At 39.5% G+C, this 27,665-nt stretch overlaps 1 protein-coding gene across 2 annotated transcripts in view; it reads left to right on the plus strand.

The window, feature by feature from the left end:
• The first annotated feature begins 646 nt into the window (after positions 1–646).
• STIM2 (stromal interaction molecule 2) overlaps positions 647–27,665 on the plus strand; it is a 172,024-nt gene continuing 145,005 nt past the window's right edge. For both annotated transcript variants that reach the window (XM_082638404.1, XM_082638405.1), the window contains exon 1: positions 647–1,174. In XM_082638404.1, the coding sequence (XP_082494530.1) occupies positions 769–1,174 (406 nt within the window). In that variant the 5' untranslated portion in view covers positions 647–768. The remainder of the gene's footprint in view (positions 1,175–27,665) is intronic.

Consider the following 27,665-nt stretch of genomic DNA (forward strand, 5'->3'; position numbering starts at 1 on the left):
GCACACTAGCACTTAGCAAGAGCTTTAAGTCTTTGGTAAGTAAGTAAAACGCTATGACCTCCACTTCCAAACTGCTAGCCTCTTGTAAGCCCCACCTATACCGAAATTCTGGAGACGCCGCTGTTTCCGATTACAAGGTTTGACCCATGCAATTATTTTTGCTGCCATCTGCACGGTTAAAAGTCGCCCAAACGATTTCGGATGTCCGTACTCTTCTCCCCGTCCCCTTGGTTCCGGTTCCCGCTCCCCCTCCCCCACCGCCTCAATCGCGGTGGGGGCGTGAATGGGGGAGGGGGATGTGAATGGGGGAAGGGGGCACGTCCGCCTTCCTCCCCACCCCCTATCTTCGCGGCTCAGCGAAAGCCTTGGAAACCACCCCACGGCTCTCGTCCTACCCGGAACGCCCCCGGGGGCGGGGCTCGGGTGCCGCGCAGGCCCAATGCAGCCCCGTCGCGCCTGCGCAGTGGAGGGGCTGAAGGAGGCGGGGGATTGGTATGCGAGCGAATGTGTGAGGGGAGGAGGCGTCCGGGCCGAGCGTGGTACTACGACGGGCGCGGGCCGGAGGGGGCGGGGGGATGCGCCGCGGCGGCGGCGGCGGCGGCGGCGGCGGCGGCGGCGGCGCGGGCGCTGGGACTGGTGTTTGGAGGCGCCAGAGCAGCGGATCCCAGTCTTGCTGCCGCAGCAGCGCGAGTGTCGCGCGCGGCCTGAAGACAACGTACCTTTTTGCTCCTCACCTTTTTTTTTTTTTTTTTTAAATAACCGAAACCAATGAACGCAGCCGGGACCCGAGCTCCAGAGGCCGCCGGTGCCGACGGGACCAGGCTGGAGCCCGACAGGAGCTCGCGTCTGAGGCGGCGGGGGCGGCCCGAGGAGTCGCAGGAGGCGGCGGCGCCTCGCGAAGCGGGCGAGTGGCTGGCGGCCGGGGCGCCGCCGCGCTTTCCCCCCGCTCCTCCTCCGCGTCCTCATCCCGCCACGACGCCCGGCCCGGCCTCGGGCTGGCTGCGGCGGCGGCGCTGGGCTGCGCTGCTGGTCCTCGGGCTGCTGGTGGCAGGCGCGGCGGACGGATGCGAGCTGGTGCCCAGGCACCTCCGCGGACGGCGGGCGGCGGGCTCTGCCGCGGCGGCCGCCTCCTCTCCCGCCGCGGCGGGGGGCGACAGCCCGGCGCTCATGACAGGTGAGGGCCGGGAGGGCGGCGGGCGGGGCTCGGCCGGGCGCTGCGGGACCCCCATCCCCGGGAGGGGCCCGCGCCCCCTGCCCGGCGCCTGCTATTCGACGGCCCTCGTCAGTGCGCGATGCCCAGCCGGGTGCCCAGACGCCAGCGCCCTGGCAGCTGCTTGGGCGCTGCACTCCGGACTCCTTCCCTCTCCCCCTTGATACCCCGCCCTCGTCAATGCCTCTCGACGGCAGTCGCTTCCCCGCCCTTAAATCTGCTCTCCGGTATTCCACGCTTAGCAATGCGGTGGTTTCTCTTCCGTGCTGCAGAAGAGCCAGCAGGGTCTGCAGGGTACTGGACTGATTTTTTTTTTTTTTTTTGAAGCTGCTAGAAGAAGTCAGCAGCAGCAATGCGGTATTGAGTCCGCCTTCGGTGCTGCTGTTGCAAAGGCAGCTGGCAGCGAGTCTCACAGGTTCAGAGACCCGCTGAGCACAGTGTCCCAGGGGAGGCTGCTGGAGAGGATTCTTTGAGAGTCATAATACCTAGTGGTATTTAGTGGTTCCTTATTAGTATGCGGAAACCTCTAAGTCTAATGTGGACTTTTTGAGGAGCGGGGAGAAGACCGTTTTAAAGGATGGATAGATAGTATTTGCTGGTGGGAGCATCACTGGGTGCAAAGGGTGCAGAAAGCTGAGCAGGTTACCAGGAATATACCGAAAATTTACCAAGTGCAGGATATTCGGTGCTCGTATTTGAGCAGCACAGTTCTGATAGACTGCAACAGCACTTTTAAAAAATATGGAACGTTCTTGAAATTATTGAAAACTGGCGAACATATGTGGTAAGGTGAGGTAGAAAATTGAATCCTTTTAAAGCTTTCCATTGTCATGTACTGCTGATAGGTTTTGGTTTAAGTAATGATGTAAGGATCTTGAAATGATTTCTTTTGGAAAAGTAGTGGAGTTCAAAGTAAGCTTTTTTTTTTGTACTTTATTTTTAAAAGTACTTTGTAGATTTTCTGCATAATTGCAAGACTAAAAAGGGAAGAGTAAAGTGGAACAAGATGACCCATCATTAATTTAACCAAAGTGATAGTCCAACAGGCGTTTCAAAGTTGCTAACAGCTGCTGTGAGTGGAGCTCAGGAGGTCTGTTCTTTAGAGCAAAGCAACTATTCACTGGGTTCTATGACAGGATGTTTACTATTGTAGAGAGGAGGGTGTTGGTAAACTTTCCAAGTTCTTTGGAAGTTGTAGTGTGTGGAATATAATGATAGGAATATTTAACTTGCTTTACCCTGAAGTATATTAAGCCCTTTAAGTGGAAATTGAAACATCAGACTTAGCACTGGGTAATTTTGATAAAACGATTACAGAATGATCAGTATTAGGAGTGTAATAGAGTTTGAGTGAGAGGATAGATTGGATAGCTTTATGCTTGAATAGTCTTACAGTGATTATTGGGAAAGTAGCAAGATAAAACTATAATGTGAAGGTTTAATGCCTCATGCACGAAGGGAAGGAGCAGAATTACTTGGGTTTCTAGAAGCTATAGGAGTGTGGCTCTTGGTTTCTTGAGCAGAAAAGGTTGGTTAATAAATAATTGGCTAGTGTTTTATCAATATGTAGTTGCTAAAAGGGCACATGATTCGAGAAATGTAGTATTCACCACTAACAGTATGTTGTATATCATGTAGATTAGGTCAAGAAAATTACTTAAGATCGAATTTTATTTTAATAAACTGTTTATAATCCTTCCTTTTGAAGATTTAAATTCCTCTGAGTTATTTATGGTATTGTGAAAAAGGAAAGGTGATTCTTATTGGATGAAAAGTCTGATATATCACACAAAATTAGTTTGTGCTGTAGTGCTTTAAAATAAGTTTACTAAAATAATATTGACCCTGGAATTTATTTTTAATATTCTTAATATTCTTTCCCTTTGTTAGAATCTTGATTTTTTAAAATAAATTTATTTATTTTTATTTTTGGCTGCGTTGGGTCTTCTTTGTGCGCACGGGCTTTTCTTTAGTTGCGGTGAGTTGCGGTGCGCGGGCTTCTCATTGTGGTGGCTTCTCTTGTTGTGGAGCACGGGCTCTAGGTGCATGGGCTTCAGTAGTTGTGGCTCGCGGGCTCTAGAGCACAGGCTCAGTAGTTGTGGCGCACGGGCTTAGTTGCTCCGTGGCATGTGGGATCTTCCCGGACCAGGGCTCGCACTCATGTCCCTTGCATTGGCAGGCAGATTCTTAACCACTGTGCCACCAGGGAAGCCTGAATATTGATTTTTTGAATTATGTAAATCACTTGAAATTTAAGATAATCAAATTACACAGTATACAAGTTAAATTGGGTCATTTTAATAAGTTTATGTAAATACAGTCAACAGTTAGAGCATACTGAAAATTTCTTTGAATTATATGGTCAGTATGGGGCTCCTTCCTATTCTGATTGTATGAATAGTGCTTTCTTTTGTGGTTTCCATTTGTAAATGTTGTGCTAAACCCAGAACGTAATTAATTATTGCTGTTGTACACTTCAGGAAGTAGAACCATAGACTGAACTTAAAAAATACTGTGTTATCATAATCTAGGCAGTGTTAATGGATAGAAATGGAATAGAGAGTTTCAGTAATGAAACTGAGCTTCATGTGAATGTTGAAAATGGAAAATTCTTGTAAGAATTTTGAGAGAATTGTTCTCTCTGGCTCTGTATTAAAGATGTCATTTAACTGTGAATTTTTAATAGCTCTGAAAATGACAACCAAAGTCATTTTATCTTCTCTTTTTCTCTTCAGATTAGTATTTTAAATACTTACCTTTAGGAACTTCATAAGAGTTTGCCTCTTACTAATAAAATCTAGAAAACAGTCTTTTCCACTGAAGTTTGCCTCTCAAGAGTTTTACTTTAGAGGTTTAGTGTATTTTAAGAATAAATTGCCTTTAAATCACCTATTACATGCTTAGTTTTGAGCAAGCAGGTGTTCTTTTAAAGAGAGAGACTATGTCACATCAAAATAAACAGGCCCATTGTCATAAGAGTATTGGTTTATATTTCCTTTTCTTTTTTTATATTACCTTTTCAGGATTCAGTGTGTGCAAATGTTTTGATAAGGTGAAACCATTAACTATTTACAATGCTGTGTAGTAAGGGCTTAAGTTATATATATATGTGTGTGTATATATTGATATAAAATTTTAATAATAATTTAATAATTTAATTTAATAATAACAATACATTTATATTTAGGGTTCTTACTTTCAAAGTGATTGAAATTTAAAGCAAGTTAGGGATTGGTGATTGAGTGCTTGTTGATTATAATCTAAAGCAGTGTTTGAATAATTCAAAACATCACTTTTTTTTTCTTTTTTGCCTAACAGATTCAGAGTCAATGAATTGATCCCAGTAGGCAGTGATTGATCTCATCCAGATATGGTCCCTGAGAAATAGCTTATGAAAGGGCACACATATATGCAATAGACATACACACATACATAAATATATCGCATGTTTGTAGAACACAATTATTTATTCTGACAAAATATGTATATTTTGTCATATATATGTTATATATATACATATATATGTTACTTTGAGTAATATTTTGTGAATTTGCACGTGTTAATGTTTTCATTGTGACAATAGTTAAATTCATAGTGTACTTCACATAGTGTTAGAAAATGTTTTTGAATTTAGCTTCTTTAGCTCTTTTGAATTTAGCTTAGGATTTCCTGAAGCTGCCTTTTGATGGCTAGGTCTTCTGCTGTATTCCTTTTTTTTCCCTTTCCCATAGTTATCATTTACCAGTCCCTTTCTTTTTTTTTTTTTTTTTTCTTTTTGCGGTATGCGGGCCTCTCACTGTTGTGGCCTCTCCCGTTGCGGAGCACAGGCTCCGGATGCGCAGGCCCAGCGGCCATGGCTCACGGGCCCAGCCGCTCTGCGGCATATGGGATCCTCCCAGACCGGGGCACGAACCCGTATCCCCTGCATCGGCAGGCGGACTCTCAACCACTGCGCCACCAGGGAGGCCCTCCCTTTCTTTTTAAAAAAAAAAAAAAAATTTTTTTTTTGATGTGGACCATTTTGAAAGTCTTTATTGAATTTGTTACAACATTGCTTCTGTTTTAGTTTTTTGGCTGTGAGGCATGTGGGATTTTAGCTCCCTGACCAGAGATCGAACCTGCACCCCCTGTATTGGAAAGCAAAGTCTTAACCACTAGACTGACAGGGAAGTCCCATACCAGTCCCTTTCTTTACTAGTCTTTGGTCATTGCTCTAGGTTGTTTTTTCTTTTTCCTGTTGCTGACTACAGAATTAAAGAATATACTCGTATCCCTTTTGATCTAGTCTATTCTGACCATTTAAGAATGGGTAGTAGTCTTATTGGTCTGGAAACATTGCATCCCTTGGTCCTCTTTTTAAGAATGCTATGGCAGAACTGAGTGGTCTCTGTTGGGAATCTCCTGACACAGGAAAAACTCAGAGGGCCAACTGGAAAACTGGGTTCAGGATTTAGTTTAATTTTAACAACAGGATCCACACAGGAGTTCTTTAATTTGCTAAAGGCTTGCTTTGTGATTGGATACATGCTAATGTTTTTAGATTAATTTAGACTTTTGAGTAACTGTATCAAGTATTTTGGATATTGCCCTACTCATTGATAATAATGCAGTGTGGAACATTTTCGGAATGATGCATGGAGATCTATGTTTGTGTATAAGGTAGCTAAAGTTTGAACTCATTAAGCTAATGTTAAAATTAACAGCTAATAATATGATTAGCAAGCCATTTTTTGATATTCGCCAGAATTTGGACCTTACCTTATTAAGACCTACCTAGGAGATTACTTCTGAATTGATCAGATTTCATCAACCAAGCAATTATTAAGCATATGCCAAATACCATGTAGTACGAATGGGAAAAAATACAAAAGAGACTAAGACATGGGTCTGCCTATTGGGAATAATAGGTATATTTATTAAACTATTACTGGCAGTCAGTATTGTGCTAAGTGCTTTATATACATCACTGTTTTTGATTGTGAGATTAATTCTGTTAGATAGTTGCTTTTTTCATGTAAGAGATGAGGAAACTGATGCAGGATGATCTTAAGTAACTTGTCCAAGGTTACATTTAGTAAGTAGCAGAGTCGGATATTGACCTGTGTTTCTCTGATTCCAAAGCTTTGATTCTTAGCTGGTATGTTGTATGCTTCCTCATACACACAACTAGACATAATAATGAGATAGACTGTGATTAACAATAACAGACCTAAAAATGTTGGAGAAAGAAAGGCTACTAGAGACTATTACTTGGAGGAGGGTTGGGTTTGAGCTGGACCTTGATGTATAGATAGGATTTGTTGTGGAGATGAGTGAAAAGGCTTTCAAGGAGGAAGCGTATGCAAGAATAAGGAATAAGTTAATAGTTTTCTTTAGAGTTAAGCATAGGTTGTATGTAGAGTGGCAGAAATGCAAGGAGAAAGAAGGTTTGGCCAAATTATCAAAAGCTTTAATATTCCCTAGTTTATTCCCTGTGTATCAAAATGTCAGCACATCTAAAACTGGGGTACTCGGCCATGTGCTGGGGAGTATGGAAAGCCACAGGAAAGTTGTGATACATTTTCTTGGCATATTCATTTTACTAGATTATTTTGAAAGCAAACATTAAATATTTAATAGATAGTAATTTAAAACATTTAACAATACTAAACATGCACAAGTTATGGAAAATGTAAGTTTACTTTAATTTTTAAGGTCAAATGAAAGGCTTAAAAAGGTATTTTGACCTTTCAGAATGTTTTGTTCATGAACTTAGAGTTCTAAATCTATTATCCTGTCAGGGGTTGAGAAGCCCTGTGGTTTTTAAACATGGGAGTGACATGACCTCAGTGTTTGAAAAGCTAAGTCTAGGTGGGTGGAAGTGAGGAGATAAGAGAGATGAATAAAGAGGCCAATTAGTAAGCTGTATAGAAGTGGAGGTCTTGAAAGTTTAAAAGATACAGTGGCTATGAAAATGTTTAGAGGAAATTTTATAAAATTTCCTTTATGGTTAGATTAGAAAGGAATCTCTTTATATAAAGTCTAAGAAATAAAAATTGCCTTTAAACCTTTAAACTCCTAGAGTTTGTAAAATGACTTAAATTGGTACAAGTCCTTGAAAATAGGCAAGAAGGAATACTTTGTTGTAGAGCGTCTTTATTTCAAATGTGCCTATTTAATTAAAAAATTACTATCTTTTATATGATTGGACTTATGTGATGATTTACAAACTGTTTATATGAAACTTTTTAGTATTCCATATTTAAAAATGCATGTTTATTCCTTAACAAAGGATAACTGTTTCCAGATTGAACTAACATTACAATATCTCAGGGTTGAACTCCCCCCCCAGTCGCCATTTGAATAACGGTGTCTCAGAGTACTGATATATTATTTGTTTCAAAATTAACTTTTGAATTTCATTGTGTGAATTTCACACTTGATCTGTAGATGATTTCAAATGCCAAATCTAAATGATTTGTTCCTTTCCTTATCCTTCTAGATCTTTGTATTAGTAGATATTAGATATTCAGTCCATCTTGACACTTTCTAATCCTACCATCAGTAACTATTCTCCTTGACTGGTTTCATTGTTGCAGATTTAAGGTTGATTCTCCCCTAAGCCTGTGTCCTCAGTCTGTGTTCCTCTAGTCTACCTGAACATTTCCTCCTCACAGAACTTCATTACTAGGAAAGTTCTGAATTGGGGGTGGGGAACCCCAAGCCAAAGATTGATTGGACTTTTGGCTTTATTTCATTTGGCCCTTGAGGTGATACTGCACAACCATCATGGCTGCAGTCCTGAGAGTAATTTCCTTTCTGTCAGGCTTTATCAGCCATCTCGTCTAAAGTGAAACAACTTTAGGATTAAGGCTAAGATTAGCTTTAGAATGTTTAATAGTGACTTTTCAGTGTTTTCTTAAGATAGTGCTAACCACCCCCACCCCCCACCCCAGGACCAGGGAACCAGGGTATGACAAACACAGTTTACTTGGACTAGTTCATTTCAGAACTCAAGTGCCTGTATCTGTCCCAGTGTTCTTGCAAATGAATTTATCTTTTTGTGTGCCTGGATCTTGGCCTCTGTAACTTACTATTTTTCCTCTAGTCATTTTCACTTTCTCTACCTCTCTTTGATTTTCCTAAACTTGACATTATATGGAACTGAAAATGTCAAAGAAGATTTTACTGAATTAAGTAAAAACTGGTTTTTAAATTTTGAAAATATTTGAAGTGAGTATCTTATTTAGGTAATTAAAAAATAGTAAGAAACCTCATCACAAACCCCCAGAGTAATGAAAGTGATTCATAATTGTTTAAGTGATTCTCAATAAGTGAAAAAGGTTTTAAAATCCTTACTTGAAATTTTTTCCTGCTATTCAGCACAGTGTACGGGTCCATGTTATTGCACTCATGTTTTCTTTGCACTATTGTTTTTCTTTCCTTTCAAAAATATATGATGTTGAGTAATAGATAATCTTAGTTCCCCTTCTTCTTTATTCCTAGTCTCCAGCAATAAATCTTTTAATTTTTCCATTAATGACAAGTATGTAATTTTTCCTCTTTTCCTGCTCTGTCATCTTCATCTGTTCTTTCTACTTTGTCACAAACATTCAGACTGTGTTAATCCTTGATATTTCTTTCTTCTGTGTTTCTGTGTACCAAATTTAAAAAAAAGCTACTCCAGGGCCTCCCTGGTGGCGCAGTGGTTGAGAGTCCGCCTGCCGATGCAGGGGATACGGGTTCGTGCCCCGGTCTGGGAGGATCCCATTTGCCGCGGAGCGGCTGGGCCCGTGAGCCATGGCCGCTGGGCCTGCGCATCCGGAGCCTGTGCTCCGCAACGGGGGAGGCCACAACAGTGAGAGGCCCGCATACCGCAAAAATAAAAAAAAAAAAAAAAAAAAAAAAAAAAAAAAAAAAAAGCTACTCCAGATCTTTGTCCAGCTGTGGTACAGGTATCCTTCGCTGTTTCTTGAATTTGCTTTTTTAAGTATACCTTGCAGTGTGCATCCAGTATTTGGTTCTAGGTCGGTCGAAACGGATCCTAAAAACCCCAGAGGCTAAAAGTGAGAAAGTCAGAGTTCAGTGAATATGTGTGTACGCATATAGTTTTGAACATTTTTTAATGACTGTTTTGTGTCAGAATGATGCAAAGAACTGGGAATATAAAAATTGACCATTTTTATTGTAGCAAGAACAATATAAACTTGAAAATTGCTAGAGAGTGGATTACATAATTTTAAAAATGTATAAATATCATTGAAAAAAATTGAGGTATAGATGATATACAATATTATATATGTTTCAGGTGTACAACGGTGATTCACAATTTTCAAAGGTTATACTCCATTTATAGTTATTATAAAATAGTGGCTGTATTCCCTGTGTATCCTTGTAGCTTATTTTATACATAATAGTTTGTACCTCTTAATTCCCCACCCCTATCTTGCCCCTTCCCCCTTCCATCTCCCCACTGGTAACCACTAGTTCTCTATATCTGTGAGTCTTTCTTGTTTTGTTATATTCACTAATTTTGTTTTTTTAAATTCCACATATAAGTGATATCATACAGTATTTGTCCTTCTCTGACTTATTTCACTTAGCATAATACCCTCCAAGTCCATTCATGTTGTTACAAATGGCAAAATTTCATTCTTTTTTTATGGCTGAGCGGTATTCCATTGCATGTGTGTTTGTGTGCGTGTGTGTGTGTACACACGCATACATACACACCACATCTTCTTTATCCATTCATCTGTTGATGGACACTTAGATTCCTTCCATATCTTTATTGGCAATTGTAAATAATGCTGCCGTGAACATTGGGGCACATGTACCTTTTCAAATTAGTGTTCTCCTTTTTTGGGGATATATACCCAGGAGTGGAATTTCTGGGTCATACGGTAGTTCTGTTTTTAGTTTTTTTGAGAAATCTCCATACTGTTTTCCACAGTGGCTGCATCAGTTTGCATTCCTACCAACAGTGTGCGAGGGTTCCCTTTTCTCTATGTCCTCACCAACATTTGTTATTTGTGTTCTTCTTGATGATAGCATTTTTTTTTTAACATCTTTATTGAAATATAATTGCTTTACAATGCTGTGTTAGTTTCTGCTTTATAACAAAGTGAATCAGTTATACATATACATATGTTGCTATATCTCTTACCTCTTGCATCTCCCTCCCTCCCACCCTCCGTATCCCACCCGTCTAGGTGGTCACAAAGCACCGAGCTGATCTCCCTGTGCTATGTGGCTGCTTCCCACTAGCTATCTATGTTACGTTTGGTAGTGTATATATGTCCATGCCACTCTCTCACTTTGTCACAGCTTACCCTTCCCCCTCCGCATATCCTCAAGTCCATTCTCTAGTAGGTCTGTGTCTTTATTACTGTCTTACCCCTAGGTTCTTCATGACATTTTTTTCCCCTAGATTCCATATATATGTGTTAGCATACGGTATTTGTCTTTCTCTTTCTGACTTACTTCACTCTGTGTCCATCCATCTCTAGGTCCATCCATCTCACTACAAATAACTCAATTTTGTTTCTTTTTATGGCTGAGTAATATTCCATTGTATATATGTGCCACATCTTCTTTATCCATTCATCCGATGATGGACACTTAGGTTGTTTCCATCTCCGGGCTATTGTAAATAGAGCTGCAATGAACATTTTGGTACATGACTCTTTTTTTTTTTTTTTTTTTTGGTACGCGGGCCTCTCACCGTTGTGGTCTCTCCCATTGTGGAACACAGGCTCTGGACGCGCAGGCTCAGCAACCATGGCTCACGGGCCCAGCCGCTCCACGGCATGTGGGATCTTCCTGGACTGGGGCACGAACCCGTGTCCCCTGCATCAGCAGGCGGACTCTCAACCACTGTACCACCAGAGAAGCCCCATGACTCTTTTTGAATTATGGTTTTCTCAGGGTATATGCCCAGTAGTGGGATTGCTGGGTCATATGGTAGTTCTATTTGTAGTTTTTTAAGGAACCTCCATACTCTTCTCCATAGTGGCTGTACCAATTCACATTCCCACCAGCAGTGCAAGAGTGTTCCCTTTTCTTCGCACCCTCTCCAGCATTTATTGTTTCTAGATTTTTTGATGATGGCCATTCTGACCAGTGTGAGATGATATCTCATTGTAGCTTTGATTTGCATTTCTCTAATGATTAATGATGTTGAGCATTCTTTCATGTGTTTGTTGGCAGTCTGTCCATCTTCTTTGGATAAATGTCTATTTAGGTCTCCTGCCCATTTTTGGATTTGGTTGTTTGATTTTTTGTTATTGAGCAGCTACATGAGCTGCTTGTAAATTTTGGAGATTAATCCTTTGTCAGTTGCTTCATATGCAAATATTTTCTCCCATTCTGAGGGTTGTCTTTTGGTCTTGTTTATGGTTTCCTTTGCTGTGAAAAAGCTTTGAAGTTTCATTAGGTCCCATTTGTTTATTTTTATTTTTATTTCCATTTCTCTAGGAGGTGGGTCCAAAAGGATCTTGCTGTGATTTATGTCATAGATTGTTCTGCCTATGTTTTTCTCTAAGAGTTTGATAGTTTCTGGCCTTACATTTAGGTCTTTAATCCATTTTGAGCTTATTTTTGTGTATGGTGTTAGGGAGTGTTCTAATCTCATACTTTTACATGTATCTGTCCAGTTTGCCCAGCACCACTTATTGAAGAGGCTGTCCTTTCTCCACTGTACATTTCTGCCTCCTTTATCAAAGATAAGGTGACCATATGTGCATGGGTTTATCTCTGGGCTTTCTATCCTGTTCCATTGATCTATCTTTCTGTTTTTGTGCCAGTACCATACTGTCTTGATTACTGTAGCTTTGTAGTATAGTCTGAAGTCAGGGAGCCTGATTCCTCCAGCTCTGTTTTTCATTCTCAAGATTGCTTTGTCTATTCAGGGTCTTTTGTGTTTCCATACAAATTGTGAAATTTTTTGTTCTAGTTCTGTGAAAAATGCCAGTGGTAGTTTGATAGGGATTGCATTGTATCTGTAGATTGCTTTGGGTAGTATATTCATTTTCACAATGTTGATTCTTCCTATCCAAGAACATGGTACATCTCTCCATCTATTTGTATCATCTTTAATTTCTTTCATCAGTGTCTTACAATTTTCTGCATACAGGTCTTTTGTCTCCTTAGGTAGGTTTATTCCTAGATATTTTATTCTTTTTGTTGCAGTGGAAATGGGAGTGCTTTCTTGATTTCACTTTCAGATTTTTCATCATTAGTGTATAGGAATGCTAGAGATTTTTGTGCATTAATTTTGTATCCTGGTACTTTACCAAATTCATTGATTAGCTCTAGAAGTTTTCTGGTAGCATCTTTAGGATTCTCTATGTAGAGTATCATGTCATCTGCAAACAGCGGCAGCTTTACTTCTTCTTTCCTGATTTGGATTCATTTTATTTCCTTTTCTTCTCTGATTGCTGTGGCTAAATCTTCCAAAACTATGTTGAATAAGAGTGGTGAGAGTGGGCAACCTTGTCTTGTTCCTGATCTTAGTGGAAATGCTTTCAGTTTTTCACCATTGAGGACGATATTGGCTGTGGGTTTGACATATATGGCCTTTATTATGTTGAGGAAATTTCCCTGTATGCCTACTTTCTGGAGGGTTTTTATCATAAATGGGTGTTGAATTTTGTCAAAAGCTTTCTATACATCTATTGAGATGATCATATGGTTTTTCTCCTTCAATTTGTTAATATGGTGTATCACATTGATTGATTTGCGTATCTTGAGGCATCCTTGCATTCCTGGAATAAACCCCACTTGATCATGGTGTATGATCCTTTTAATATGCTGTTGGATTCTGTTTGCTAGTATTTTATTGAGGATTTTTGCATCTATGTTCATCAGTGATATTGGCCTGTAGTTTTCTTTCTTTGTGACATCCTTGTCTGGTTTTGGTATCAGGGTGATGGTGGCCTCGTAGAATGAGTTTGGGAGTGTTCCTCCCTCTGCTCTATTTTGGAAGAGTTTGAGAAGGATAGGTGTTAGCACTTCTCTAAATGTTTGATAGAATTCACCTGTGAAGCCATCTGGTCCTAGGCTTTTGTTTGTTGGAAGATTTTTAATCACAGTTTCAATTTCAGTGCTTGTGATTGGTCTGTTCATATTTTCTATTTCTTCCTGATTCAGTCTTGGCAGTTTGTGCATTTCGAAGAATTTGTCCATTTCTTCCAGGTTGTCCATTTTCTTGGCATAGAGTTGCTTGTAGTAATCTCTCATGATCTTTTGTATTTCTGCAGTGTCAGTTGTTACTTCTCCTTTTTCATTTCTAATTCTGCTGATTTGAGTCTTCTCCCTTTTTTTCTTGAGGAGTCTGGCTAATGGTTTATCAATTTTGTTTATCTTCTTAAAGAACCAGCTTTTAGTTTTATTGAACTTTGCTATCGTTTCCTTCATTTCTTTTTCATTTATTTCTGATCTGATCTTTATGATTTCTTTCCTTCTGCTAACTTTGGGGTTTTTTTGTTTTTCTTTCTCTAATTGCTTTACGTGCAAGGTTAGGTTGTTTATTCGAGAGGTTTCCTGTTTCTTAAGGTAGGATTGTATTGCTATAAACTTCCCTCTTAGAACTGCTTTTGCTGCATCCCACAGGTTTTGGGTCGTCGTGTCTCCATTGTCATTTGTTTCTAGGTATTTTTTGATTTCCTCTTTGATTTCTTCAGTGATTACTTAGTTTTTAGGTCGTGTATTGTTTAGCCTCCATGTGTTTGTATTTTTTTACAGATCTTTTCCTGTAATTTATATCTAGTCTCATAGCATTGTGGTCGGAAAAGATACTTGATACAACTTCAATTTTCTTAAATTTACCAAGGCTTGATTTGTGACTCAAGATAGGATCTATCCTGGAGAATGTTCCATGAGCACTTGAGAAAAATGTGTATTCTGTTGTTTTTGGATGGAATGTCCTATAAATATCAATTAAGTCCATCTTGTTTAATGTATCATTTAAAGCTTGTGTTTCCTTATTTATTTTCATTTTGGATGATCTGTCCATTGGTGAAAGTGAGGTGTTAAAGTCCCCTACTATGAATGTGTTACTGTCGATTTCCCCTTTTATGGCTGTTAGTATTTGCCTTATGTATTGAGGTGCTCCTATGTTGGGTGCATAAATATTTACAATATTTACAATTGTTATATCTTCTTCTTGGATGGATCCCTTCATCATTATGTAGTGTCCTCCTTTGTCTCTTCTAATATTCTTTATTTTGAAGTCTATTTTGTCTGATATGAGAATTGCTACTCCAGCTTTCTTTTGGTTTCCATTTGCATGGAATATCTTTTTCCATCCCCTCACTTTCAGTGTGTATGTTTCTCTGGGTCTGAAGTGGGTCTGTTGTAGACAGCATATCTATGCATCTTGTTTTTGTATCCATTCAGCCAGTCTACATTTAGTCCATTTACATTTAAGGTAATTATCGATATGCATGTTCCTATTCCCATTTTCTTAATTGTTTTGGGTTTGTTATTGTACGTCTTTTCCTTCTCTTGTGTTTCTTGCCTAGAGAAGATCCTTTAGCATTTGTTGTAAAGCTGGTTTGGTGGTGCTGAAATCTCTCAGCTTTTGCTTGTCTGTAAAGATTTTAATTTCTCCCATCAAATCTGAATGAGATCCTTGCTGGGTAGAGTAATCTTGGTTGTAGGTTTTTCTCCTTCATCTCTTTAAATATGTTCTGCCACTCCCTTCTGGCTTTCAGAGTTTCTCCTGAAAGATCAGGTGTTAACCTTATGGGGATTCCCTTGTGTGTTATTTGTTGTTTTTCCCTTGCTGTTTTTAACATGTTTTCTTTGTATTTAATTTTTGACAGTTTGATTAATATGTGTCTTGGCGTGTTTCTCCTTGGATTTATCCTGTATGGGAGTCTCTGTGCTTCCTGGACTTGATTAACTATTTCCTTTCCCATATTAGGGAAGTTTTCAACTATAATCTCTTCAAATATTTTCTCAGTCCCTTTCTTTTTCTCTTCTTCTTCTGGAACCCCTATAATTCGAGTGTTGGTGCATTTCATGTTGTCCCAGAGGTCTCTGAGACTGTCCTCAGTTCTTTTCATTGTTTCTTCTTTATTCTGCTCTGCAGTAGTTATTTCCACTGTTTTATCTTCCAGGTCACTTATGCGTTCTTCTGCCTTAGTTATTCTGCTATTGATCCCTTCTAGAGTATTTTTAATTTCATTTATTGTGTTGTTCATTGTTGCTTGTTTCATCTTTAGTTCTTCTAGGTCCTTGTTAACTGTTTCTTGCATTTTGTCTATTCTATTTCCAAGATTTTGGATCATCTTTACTATCATTATTCTTTTCCAGGTAGATTGCCTATTTCCTCTTCATTTGTTAGGTCTGGTGGGGTTTTATCTTGCTCCTTCATCTGCTGTGTGTTTTTCTGTCTTCTCATTTTGCTTATCCTACTGTGTTTGGGGTCTCCTTTTTGCAGGCTGCAGGTTCATAGTTCCCGTTATTTTTGGTGTCTGTCCCCAGTGGCTAAAGTTGGTTCAGTGGGTTGTGTAGGCTTCCTGGTGGAGGGGACTAGTGCCTATGTTCTGGTGGATGAGGCTGGATCTTGTCTTTCTGGTGGGCAGGTCCATGTCTGGTGGTGTGTTTTGGGGTGTTTGTGGACTTATTATGATTTTAGGCAGCTTCTCTGCTAATGGGTGGGGTTGTGTTCCTGTCTTGCTAGTTGCTTGGCAAAGGGTGTCCAGCACTGTAGCTTGCTGGTTGTTGAGTGAAGCTGGGTGTTGTTGTTGAGATGGAGATCTCTGGGAGATTTTCGTTGTTTGACATTACGTGGAGCTGGGAGTTCTCTTGTGAACCAGTGACTTGAAGTTGGCTCTCCCACCTCAGAGGCACAACACTGACTCCTGGCTGCAGCACCAAGAGCCTTTCAGCCACATGGCTCAGAATAAAAGGGAGAAAAAGAAGAAAGAAAGAAAGACAGAAAGAGAGAAAGAGAGAAAGAAAGAGAGAAAGGAAGGAAGGGGAAAATAAAGTTATTAAAATACAAAATAATTATTAAGAAAAAAATTTTTTTAAGTAAAAACAAACAAACAAACAAAAAAACCCCCTGGACGTGTAGAACCCTAGGACAAATGGTGAAAGCAAAGCTGTTATAGAGACAAAATCTCACACAGAAGCATATGCATACACACTCACAAAAAGGGGAAAAGGGGAAAAAATAATAAATCTTGCTCTCAAAGTCCACCTCCTCAATTTGGGATGATTCGTTCTCTATTCAGGTATTCCACAGATGCAGGTACATCAAGCTGATTGTGGAGATTTAATCCGCTGCTCCTGAGGCTGCTAGGAGAGATTTCCCTTTCTCTTCTTTGTTCGCATAGCTCCCGGGGCTCAGCTTTGGATTTGGACCCGCCTCTGCTTGTAGGTCGCCTTAGGGCGTCTGTTCTTTGCTCAGACAGGACGGGGTTAAAGGAGCGGCTGATCCAGGGGCTCTGGCTCACTCAGGCTGGGGGGAGGCAGGGTTACGGCGGGTGGGGTGAGCCTGCTGCGGCAGAGACCGGCGTGACATTGCACCAGCCTGAGGCAGAGACCGGCGTGACATTGCACCAGCCTGAGGCGTGCCGTGTGTTCTCCCGGGGAAGTTGTCCCTGGATCCCGGGACCCTGGCAGTGGTGGGCTGCACAGGCTCCCGGGAGGGGCGGTGTGGATAGTGACCTGTGCTCGCACACAGGCTTCTTGGTGGCGGCAGCAGCAGCCTTAGCATCTCATGCCTGTCTCTGGAGTCCACGCTGTTAGCTGCGGATGGATAGCCATTCTTAATAGATACCTCATTTACAACGAGGTGATATCTCATTATAGTTTTAATTTGTATTTCTCTGATGATTCATGATGTTGAGCATCTTTTCATATGCCTGTTGGCCATCTGCATGTCTTCTCTGGAAAAATGTCTGTTCAGGTCTTCTGCCCATTTTTTAATTCGGTTGTTTGCTTTTTTCATGTTGAATTGTATGAGCTGTTAATATATGTTGGGTATTAACCACTTATTGGTCATATCTTTTGCAAATATTTTCTCCCATTCAGTAGGTTATCTGTTTGTTTTGTCAGTGCTTTCCTTTGCTGGGCAAAAGCTTTTTAGTTTGATTTGGTCCCATTTGATTATTTTTGGTTTTATTTCCTTTGCTTTAGGATACAGAGCCAAAAATTATTGCTACAATTTATGTCCAAGAGTTTTCTACCTATGTTTTCTTGTAGAATTTTTGTGGTTTCTGGTCTTACACTTAGGTATTTAATCCATTTTGAGCTTATTTTTGTATATGGATTTAGAGAATGTTCTAATTTCATTTTTTACATGTAGCTGTCTAGTTTTCCCAGCACTACTTATTGGAGAGACTGTCTTTTCTTCATTGCATGTTCTTTCCTCCTTTGTCGTAGATTAATTGACCATAAGTGCGTGGATTTATTTCCAGGCTCTCTGTTCTGTTCCGTTGATCTATGTGTCTGTTCTTATGTCAGTACCATACTGTCTTAATTACTGTGGCTTTGTAGTAGAGTCTGAAGTCAGGTAGCGTGATTCCTCCAGCTCTGTTCTTTCTCAAGATTGTTTTGGCTCTGTGTGTTTCCATACACATATAAAAAAAAATATATATTTTTAAAATTTATTTTGCCGCGTTGGGTCTTAGTTGCGGCACATGGGATCTTTCATTGTGGCGCGTCGGCTCTTCGTGGTGGTGCACGGGCTTGTCTCTAGTTGTGGTGCACGGGCTCTCTAGTTGTGGCGTGCAGGCTCTAGAGCGCATGGGCTCAGTAGTTGCAGTACATGGGCTTAGTTGCCTCGCGGCATGTGGGATCATAGTTCCCTGACCAGGGATCAAACCTGTGTCCCCTGCATTGGAAGGTGGATTTCCAACCTCTGGACCACCAGGGAAGTCCCTCCATAGACATATTAAAACTATTTGTTCTAATTCTGTGAAAAATGTCCTTGGTTTTTTTTGTTTGTTTGTTTTGTTTTTAAAGTTGGGGGTAGGAGTTTTAGTAATTTATTTATTTATTTTGCTGTGTTGGGTCTTCGTTTCTGTGCGAGAGCTTTCTCTAGTTGTGGCAAGTGGGGGCCACTCTTCATTGCGGTGCGCGGGCTTCTCACTATCGCGGCCTCTCTTGTTGCGGAGCACAGGCTCCAGATGCGCAGGCTCAGTAGTTGTGGCTCACGGGCCTAGTTTCTCCGCTGCATGTGGGATCCTCCCAGACCAGGGCTCGGACCTGTGTCCCCTGCATTAGCAGGCAGATTCTCAACCACTGCACCACCAGGGAAGCCCTGCCCTTGGTTTTGATAGAGATTGCAATGAATCTGTAGATTGCCTTGGGTAGTATGGTCATTTTAACAATGTTAATTCTTTCAGTCCATGAACACAGTATACCTTTCCATCTGTTTTTATTGTCTTCAGTTTCTTTCATCAGTGTCTTACAGTTTTTCGAGTACAAATCTTTTACCTTCTTAGGTAGATTTATTCCTAGGTATTTTATTCTTTTTGATGCAATTGTAAATGGGAATGGTTCCTTAATTTTTCTTTCTGATAGTTTGTTGTTAGTCTATAGAACTGCCTCAGATTTCTGTGTATTTTTTTTTAAATGGAAATGACTATGGTAGCTTATCTAGGAGCGTTCCTGCATTTACTAAAAATATCTTTTAGAATTTTTATTACAAATGCTTGTTATACATTTGCAGTATTGAAAATAAGTCTCCTTTTCCCTTTCTTTGGAAAAAGGTATAATGTAAACAAACATTCTTTTTTGTTCACCCCTTTGTATTACTTTTATTCTTCATTTACAAACAAACCAAAAACTACAAGCAAACAAACCAAAACCTTCAGTGACTTTTATATGCCAGTCACCAAATCAGGTGTTTGGAATTCCAGGATTAATAAGCTATTGACTCTGCTTTGTTTTCCAGGAGGAGATATAACCACTTAAAGGGTGATGATACATTGTGATGAGGGTATATGGATATTAGGGCATGTGCTGTATTTAGTAAAATTAAATACAAAGTTGGGAGTCCCTAACTCTGATGTGAGGAGGTGGGTTATTAATGAAGATGTCCCCCCTTCCTCACAGTAGGGGTATTCACTGAGACTATATAAGAGTTTGTCAGATAGGGAAAATTATAATGGTATCAGTGAAGTAAGCTGAGTGGGAACTGACATTGATCATACACACTGGCATTTGAGAATGCTGGATGGTGATTGTGAATTACCAAATACCCAGATGGCAGAGTCAGTGGTCAGCCTGCTTGTAGTGTATGAACATTTGCGTGTGGGATTCAAATTTATGCCTGGCATTTGTATGTTTTATCTCATTTAGTCCTTACAGAAGCCTTGTGAAATTATCATCTCCATGATAAATTATTCCGTATAATGGAGATTTAGGATTGCTTTCAAATAGTTTATGCCTTAAAAATCCTCCAGTGCCAAGGAGTGTTACGACAAAGCCCAGGGTGTGATTAGAAGTAAATTAGGAAATGAGGCTGGAGAAGTAGCAGAATTAAACTTTTTGATTAATGTTAAATTCTGTATCTTTATTGTCCAAGGTGAGTTCTTTCTTCATTTATCTTTGGTAAATAAACAGTTTTTCATTTTTTAAAATTTTGCTATTAAATATTCTGAACTCTTAAAAAATACATATTTAAAATGTATGATTTCCGGGCCTCCCTGGTGGCGCAGTGGTTGAGAGTCCGCCTGCCGATGCAGGGGATACGGGTTCGTGCCCCGGTCTGGGAGGATCCCATATGCCGCGGAGCGGCTGGGCCCGTGAGCCATGGCCGCTGAGCCTGCGCATCCGGAGCCTGTGCTCCGCAACGGGAGAGGCCACAACAGTGAGAGGCCCGCGTACGGAAAAAAAAAAAAAAAAAAAAAAAAATGTATGATTTCTGGGGCTTAAGACAAAGGACTTTTTTAAAAAAATTGGTATTCTCAATAAGTGGGTAATTCCTATTTGTGCTTTGTTTTCATGAATATTCCTTAAGGATGGAATGTAATTTTTAAGAAACATAGCATTTTATGTCTTGAATTTTTATTTGGGCCATAAGTCTGTTCCAACTAGTGTGGTTAAGAGCATCACCTCTCAACTAGAGCATGATTTCCTGGGCTTGAGGCCCAGTCTGACAGTGCTTTTGTAATTTAGGGTAGGTAATTTAACCTATTAGTACCTAAATTTCCTTATCTCTAAAATGGGTTAAAAGTAAAAATGAGTTAATCTATGTATATTGCTTAGAGTGTGGCAAGTGTAAGTGTTCAATTACCATTGACTTTTTTTTAAATCTGTAGATATAGATGTAGGAAAGTTGTAGAAATGTGCTGTGATATATTGAGTATTATTAAAATGTTTTATATGCATTTAGAAAAGTAAGTAGGCATAGTTTGAGTCACTTCTGTGATCTAAACAACCATTAATGGTCTGATATTAGTTAAAACTTTGTAGAAATACAAAACTTAAGTATAGGCAGAGATTGAGGAGTACTGTGGTGTTTTTAAGAAGTTGGTTGTATCATTATCTTGTTTTGTGCCTTTATTATTTTATATAATTAAAAGATCTGAAGCATTTAGAAGTTGAAATATCAGTCTAAAAATCTTTAATTTCTGACTATAAAGATTTATTATAGGAAAGTTAGAGCATATCGAAAAGTATAAAGTCAACATGTCTACCTCAATAACTAGAAATAATAGTTGTCACATCAGTCTTTTAAAGATCTGTATGTATATTTATATATATTTAATAACAGGCTTATAGAATGTTTTTTTCTTAATGTGAAATTACTCAATAAATATTTGAATGTTAAGTACATAACAGGCATTTGATAAGTATTCGGGACATAATGATGAACAGGATTGATGAGGTTCTTGTCCCTGTGGAGCTTGCATTTTGTTTGGGAAGATAGGGGAAAAAAATAGTATTTTAATTTGTGAGAAATGCTACCAAGGAACAGAAGAGACATAAGATAGAAAAGAATGTGGATGGTTTGGGGACACCTGTTTGTTTAGGTAGCCTGGTTAGGGAAGGCTTCTGAGAAGGTCACATTTAAGGTGATATCTGAAGGATAATAAAGAGCCAAGTCTGTGAAGAATTAGGGAGGAGCATTCCACACAGGGGTGATAGAATGGACAGAGACCTTGAGGCAGGAAAGAATTTGAATTGTTTGAGGAAGTGAGAGAGTATCATTTTGACTGAGCATCTTGAAGGAGGAGAGTAGCATGTGATCTGGCTGTACAGGCAGGAAGGACCAGATGGTTCAGAGCCTCATGGACCTTGTTTGGAGTTTATCAGTGGGTGATAGGAAGCAGCTGAAGAATTTTAAGGAGGGGAGTGAAGTGATATGATTTACTTTTTTTTTTTCCTTTGGCCTGCTGTGTATGTATGTTATGAAAAAAACATAACATAAAATTTATCATCTTAACCATTTTTAAGTGTACAGTTCAGTAGTGTTAAGTATATTCACTACTATCTACTTTCTGTTTCTATGAATTTGACTATTTTAGATACCTCATATAAGTGGAATTATTCAGTATTTGCTTACTGTGACTAGCTTATGTCACTTAGCATAAGGTCCTCAAAGTTCATCCTTGTTGTATATGACAGGATTTCCTTCTATCTTAAGTCTGAATAATATTCCATTGTATGTTTATACCGCATTTTTTTTTATATCCATTCATCTGTCGAAGGACACTTGCGTTGCTTTTATCTCGGCTGTAGCGAATAGTGCTGCTATGAACGTGGGTGTGCAAATATCTCTTTGAGACTCTGCTTTCAATTTTTTGGTGTATATATACTCAGTGGTGGGGTTGCTGGAGCATATGGTTGCTTTTTTTAAAAAAAATTAAAAAAAAACAACTCTGTACTGTTTTCCATGGTGGTCGTACCATTTTACAGTCCCACCAACAGAACACATGGGTTCTAGTTGCTCCGTGATTTATATTTTAAAGATTTCTTTGGCTGCTGTTTGGGGAATGAATTGTTGGGAGCAAGAGTGACCACAGGGAGATTGCCTAGGAGAGTAATTGTTAAGAGTCCAGTTGAGAGTTAAATAATGGCTTGGATTAGGATGATAGGAGAAAAGGAAGGGTTAACAAGATGTTTTGGAATTATTGAATAGAATCAATTTGACTTGCTGATGGATTGGGAAACAAGAGTGAAGGAAAGGGAGGAATCAAGGGTAATTCTTAGATTGGTGGTTTCAAGGTTCCTAATGACATCCATGATGCTAATGCAGGTAAGAAAGTTTCCCAGAGCCCTCAACATATTTCTTCTCATGTCTCATAGGTCAGGCCTGGGTTACTGGATAATGGAAATAGGATTTCCCTTGTTTAGAACAATCAAGTTTCATTGTCCCAGGCCTAGGGGAGTGGTCCACCTTCCTGAGCACATTGCTGGCCCATATTTGAACAAAATGGAGGTTCCCTTAGGAAGGAAGAATAGAGGGAGTGACACATAACTAATTAACTTTGTGAGCTTTGGGGAAGCATCTTGACTTCTTTGCTTCATTTGTAAAATGGGAGTATAACTACCTCACAGAGTTGTTGTGAAGACTAAATAAAACAGTGTATTTGAAATGCTTAGGAAGGAATAAACCCTCAACAAATGTCATTTTCTTTACATCATTCTCCCTCCACCCCATCTTTTTTTTGACTTTGTATTTCTTTTAATTATGCCACTGTTTTCTGATCAACCAAACTCACAGTCTTGGAATTATATTTGACCTTTTCCCCACTCTTTTCATTCTTATTGCTGCCATATTTGTTCTGAACTAAATCATTTGTGTTAGAGGAGGCAATAATCTTATAACTCATCTTGCATTCTCTTATATTCTAGTTTCATCAATAAAGCTTTTATTATTTTCCACTTATACCAAACTAAATTTAATTGTGTTATGAAGTTCATAGTGGACACAAACTCCTGCTGATCTTCTGCATGTTATAAATATACTCCAGCAAAATTAGGCTACTCCGTGTTCTTTGAACACACCTTATTTCCTCCTTTATTCTTTTCGTTACGTTTTTCCCTCATGCTAGAGTGTCCTCTCAATCTCTCAGGGTCCATTCTAAACGTTTGTTTATTCAGTCAGTAAATATTGATAATATTCTGTGTTCAGCGCACTGTTGTAAGAGTTGGAGATGTCATAGTTGGCAAAAATTGAGATGGCTCCTGCTCTTCCGTGTTTCTGTTGTCATAAAGTCTTTCCAGAGTCATCTTTAATTTGAGGGTATGACTTCTTCCACCTTGGAACTTTCTTAACGGATTTTTTATACCCTTACTTACTGCAATTCTGTCTACTTATGTTGTATTATAGTGGTTCTTCTTTATTTTTTACTCAATTGAAGTATCTTTCTCTTAAAAGTTGTACCATAGTCTTGTAGATACTTTTTGACTTGAAGCTTTGTCTTTGATTGTAATCTGTTATAGTTGATGATACCTTACATTTATACAGTGATTAATCATTTACAAATATCACTTTGATTCAGTGTGTCCAGCACTTTAAAATAAGTTAGTCTGGAATATTGCATGATTTAATCATTGACATCTGTTCTGATCTAATATGTCTTTGTTGGTATTGAAAAATTTTGTGTGTTAGGTATTTTTGAGAAGAACTGTAGCACATCTTCATCTGTGACTGCTAACTTCTAATGGAAAAATGTTACAGGATTAACTTTGTTTTTCACTTTTATAGACTGAGCAGTTATAATTAATATATTACTCAGTTGGCTTAAGTCATGAACTCTTCTTTAATTGATAATTTCACATCTTTTTGAAAGAGTTTAGGGAAATTTAAAATGATGTGATTATTAAAAAGGATGGAATTTTATTCAACCTGTAATCTTACAGACTTTAAAAACATTTAAAAAGTGCTGATTAATGTGAAATTAAGGGTAGTAGAATCAGTAAGTATTAGGCAGGGACTGTGAGATTACAGTGTGTTATTTAGTTGGGGAGTATTTTCAACAGATGTTTGAATGCCTACTTCAAACTACTAGACACTTTTTAGGTGCTGGAGAAATATAGAAAACTAAACAAATGAAGTCTCTGCTCTCATTTCACTTTTAATGCTCTGGTTACTTGTCATGCAGTTGTAGTTTTGCCGTATACAGTATCTCATCTTTGAACAAATTGACAACTTCCTCATTTTATGGTTGCCGCTGATCCCAGTGTTCACTAGTTTCCAGACTCCTTTGTAGTTGAAGCTAAGTGGCACATTGATTTTATTTATCAATCTTTTTACTCATTTATAATATCAGTTATACAAGTCACGATAAATCTCTGAGTTTTATACAAAGCATATATAAATACATGTTTTCTAAAATCAACTTTAGTACAATATGGTAGACCTAGAACTAGAATCCAGAATCTATTAACTCCTGGTCCTGTGTTGTTTTTGCCATATGCTATGTAATATTTCTTTATGGGACCTATTTTTTTCTCACTGTCCCTCCCCCCATCCCTCCATCCCTCCCCTGTCCCCCACTGCTTCCTCCTCCCACAGTCCACCCATAGCTTGATGCAGCTGCCTCTGCCTGACATGCCCCCATCTGCTCTCCTCTTGTGTGTGCTTCTGCCCTCAGCTAGCTTCTGCCTTGTTAAAGGTGTGTGGTTAGCTTCACGTTTGATGTCTCCTTGGAAGCCTCTTTCTGGGTAGTGTGGCTGTGTGCAAGCATTAGGGTATCCATTTTTCTGAGCCTGTATCTGTCAATTTTTATACTTTTATTTGCAGCTCTTGGAGTTTACTTATGTATCTTCTTTTTTTTAGCTTTTATTCAAAATTTTTTTCTATAGTCATATGTTTGTTACCATTTGTAGAATCTTAAAAAGAAACCAAAGTTCATATTTTGTGTCTTAACATATATATATATTTTTTCGTGGTATGTGGGCCTCCCACTGCTGTGGCCTCTCTGGTTGTGGAGCACAGGCTCCGGATGTGCAGGCTCAGCGGCCATGGCTCACGGGCCCAGCCGCTCCGCGGCATGTGGGATCCTCCCGGACTGGGGCACGAACCCATGTCCCCCTGCATTGGCAGGCGGACTCTCAACCACTGCGCCACCAGGGAAGCCCTTAATATATATTTTAAAAATTTTACTGTTTTTTTTTTTTTTTTTTGCGGTACGTGGGCCTCGCGCTGTTGTGGCCTCTCCCGTTGCGGAGCACAGGCTCTGGACGCGCAGGCTCAACGGCCATGGCTCACGGGCCCAGCCGCTCCGCGGCATGTGGGATCTTCCCGGACCGGGGCACGAACCCGTGTCCCCTGCATCGGCAGGCAGGCTCTCAACCACTGCGCCACCAGGGAAGCCCAAAAATTTTACTGTTTTTACCTTTTGACTTTTTGGGGGTCTATTTTAAAATGTCATAGAAACATACAGATATGTTGGCCCTCTGAATTTAGTCAAAACACATATGAAAATCTCTGATAAATTGTTTAAACTTGTTTATAAAATTATCAACTAGTTTTTATGGTGTACTGAAAATTTAGGTTTACATTTTGAAGTCTTTAAAAATTTGTTTTCAGGTACATGGTGATAGTCATGACATATTCATTATAAGCCTTGAATACTGAACTGTTAATAATTAGGACTGTTTTTTTCATATTCTAGGTTAGTTAAAGGAGTAAAAAATTGCTGTGATATTGTAGGACCTCTAATTTATAATGAAACAACATGGGAATAGACTCTGCTTAGGAAATAAAAGATAATAAGATAAGTCTTTTTTTGTATTCAGTCATTTTTTCCACATTTCTAGATAAACAGCAGCTGTACTTGTTAAATAGAAATTCCAAAGCAAGACATGGTATGTTTATAGATAATTCCTTTCTAATCATGCTGAAGATGTTTCTGAAAAATCTTAACCCTACCACAATTTGAAATTGAAGAACTAAGATCCTGTGGGAAAAATGGGCTTTGAAGTGAGAATCAACAGACACATGAAAGTCTATTTTTTTAAAATAAATTTATTTATTTATTTATTTATTTATTTATGGCTGCGTTGGGTCTTTGCGGCTGCACGCGGGCTTTCTCTAGTTGCAGAGAGAGGGGGCTACTCTTTGTTGCGGTGCGTGGGCTTCTCATTGTGATGGCTTCTCTTGTTGCGGAGCATGGGCTTTAGGCACACGGGCTTCAGTAGTTGTGGCACGTGGGCTCAGTAGTTGTGGCTCGCAGGCTGTAGAGAGCAGGCTCAGTAGTTGTGGCACACGGGCTTATTTGCTCTGCGGCATGTGGGATCTTCCCTGGCCAGGGCTTGAACCTGTGTCCCCTGCATTGGCAGGAGGATTCTTAACCACTGTGCCACCAGGGAAGTCCTCTAGTTCATTTTTATGTGGAGATAGTAAATAATATGTCGTATTTTTATGGGTAATAGAAAATATTTTTACAATATCTGCTAAATACATACTCCTCAGTAGCTTATTATTTCAAGCTATATCTTTATTGAAACCTTTTAAACTTGCTTGATATAAAATAATGATAACTTCACAATTTTAAGAGTTTTCTGACCTCCTTGGGTCTGTGATTTATTGTCTTTATTTAATTTTGGAAAATGTCAACTGTTATCTTTTGAGATAATTCTGTTCTATTTTTCTTCATTGGGACTCCAATTAAGTGTATGTTAGACCATTTGATATTGTCCCACAATCATTGGGTGCTTCCTTCTGGTTTCTTTTTTTTTTTTAAACACCCTTGTTTTCTCTCTTTGTTTCACCTATAGTTTCCATGTCTCTGCTGAAATCCCCCATCTGTTCATACATATCCAGATCCTTTTACATACTAATCTTTTCCTCTAGGTCTTTTAACATGTTAATCATAGTTATTCTGGCATTCCTGTCTGACAGTTCTAACATCAGGGTCATCTCTGTGTTTGGTCCTGTTGTTTGCTTTATCTCTTGACAATGAATTTGTTTTTCCTTTTTTATGTGTCTCATAATTTTTGATTGGATGACAGAACAGTTGAGACTGAGGACATAAATGTTGCATATGTCCAGAAAGGGGTATGTTTCTTCTATTAGACAGTTAGTATGGTAGTTTGAGTTAGTTTTGTCACTAGTTGAGCTGGGTATGGCTCTGTTGTTACTGTTGTCATGTTCAGTGCACCACAGACCTGAAATTTCCCCAGTGGAGTATTGCTTTTACTTGGTGTTTTGTGTGGCCTGAGTATTGTTCCTGCTCCACTGGCAACTATCCACAGCATGGCTGTGCTACAGAGGGGCCCTCTTTGTGTGTGCTACTGTGGGAGTGGCGGAGTCCTTGGTTCTCCTGATTTGCCTTCAGCTTTAGGTAGAGCTTTTGAGCTTGGACCTTGGCAGTGGGGCAGCTAAACTCTGCCTTGTATCTGAGGGAGGACTTAGGCTTGAGAGAGTTTCCTGTCTTTTGCCCAGGGGTAGCTAACTGCTTAGCTGTGGTATGGGATCCTGGGCCAAGTGGGTTTCTTGTCTTTCTCCTGAGGCAGTGGGATTTTACTTCTGCCTCTCCTTTAGGAGCAGTGGATCTTT

This window comes from Mesoplodon mirus, assembly GCF_964341445.2.
Source record: "Mesoplodon mirus genome assembly, chromosome: 2".
NCBI classification, from domain to species: Eukaryota; Metazoa; Chordata; class Mammalia; order Artiodactyla; family Ziphiidae; genus Mesoplodon; species Mesoplodon mirus.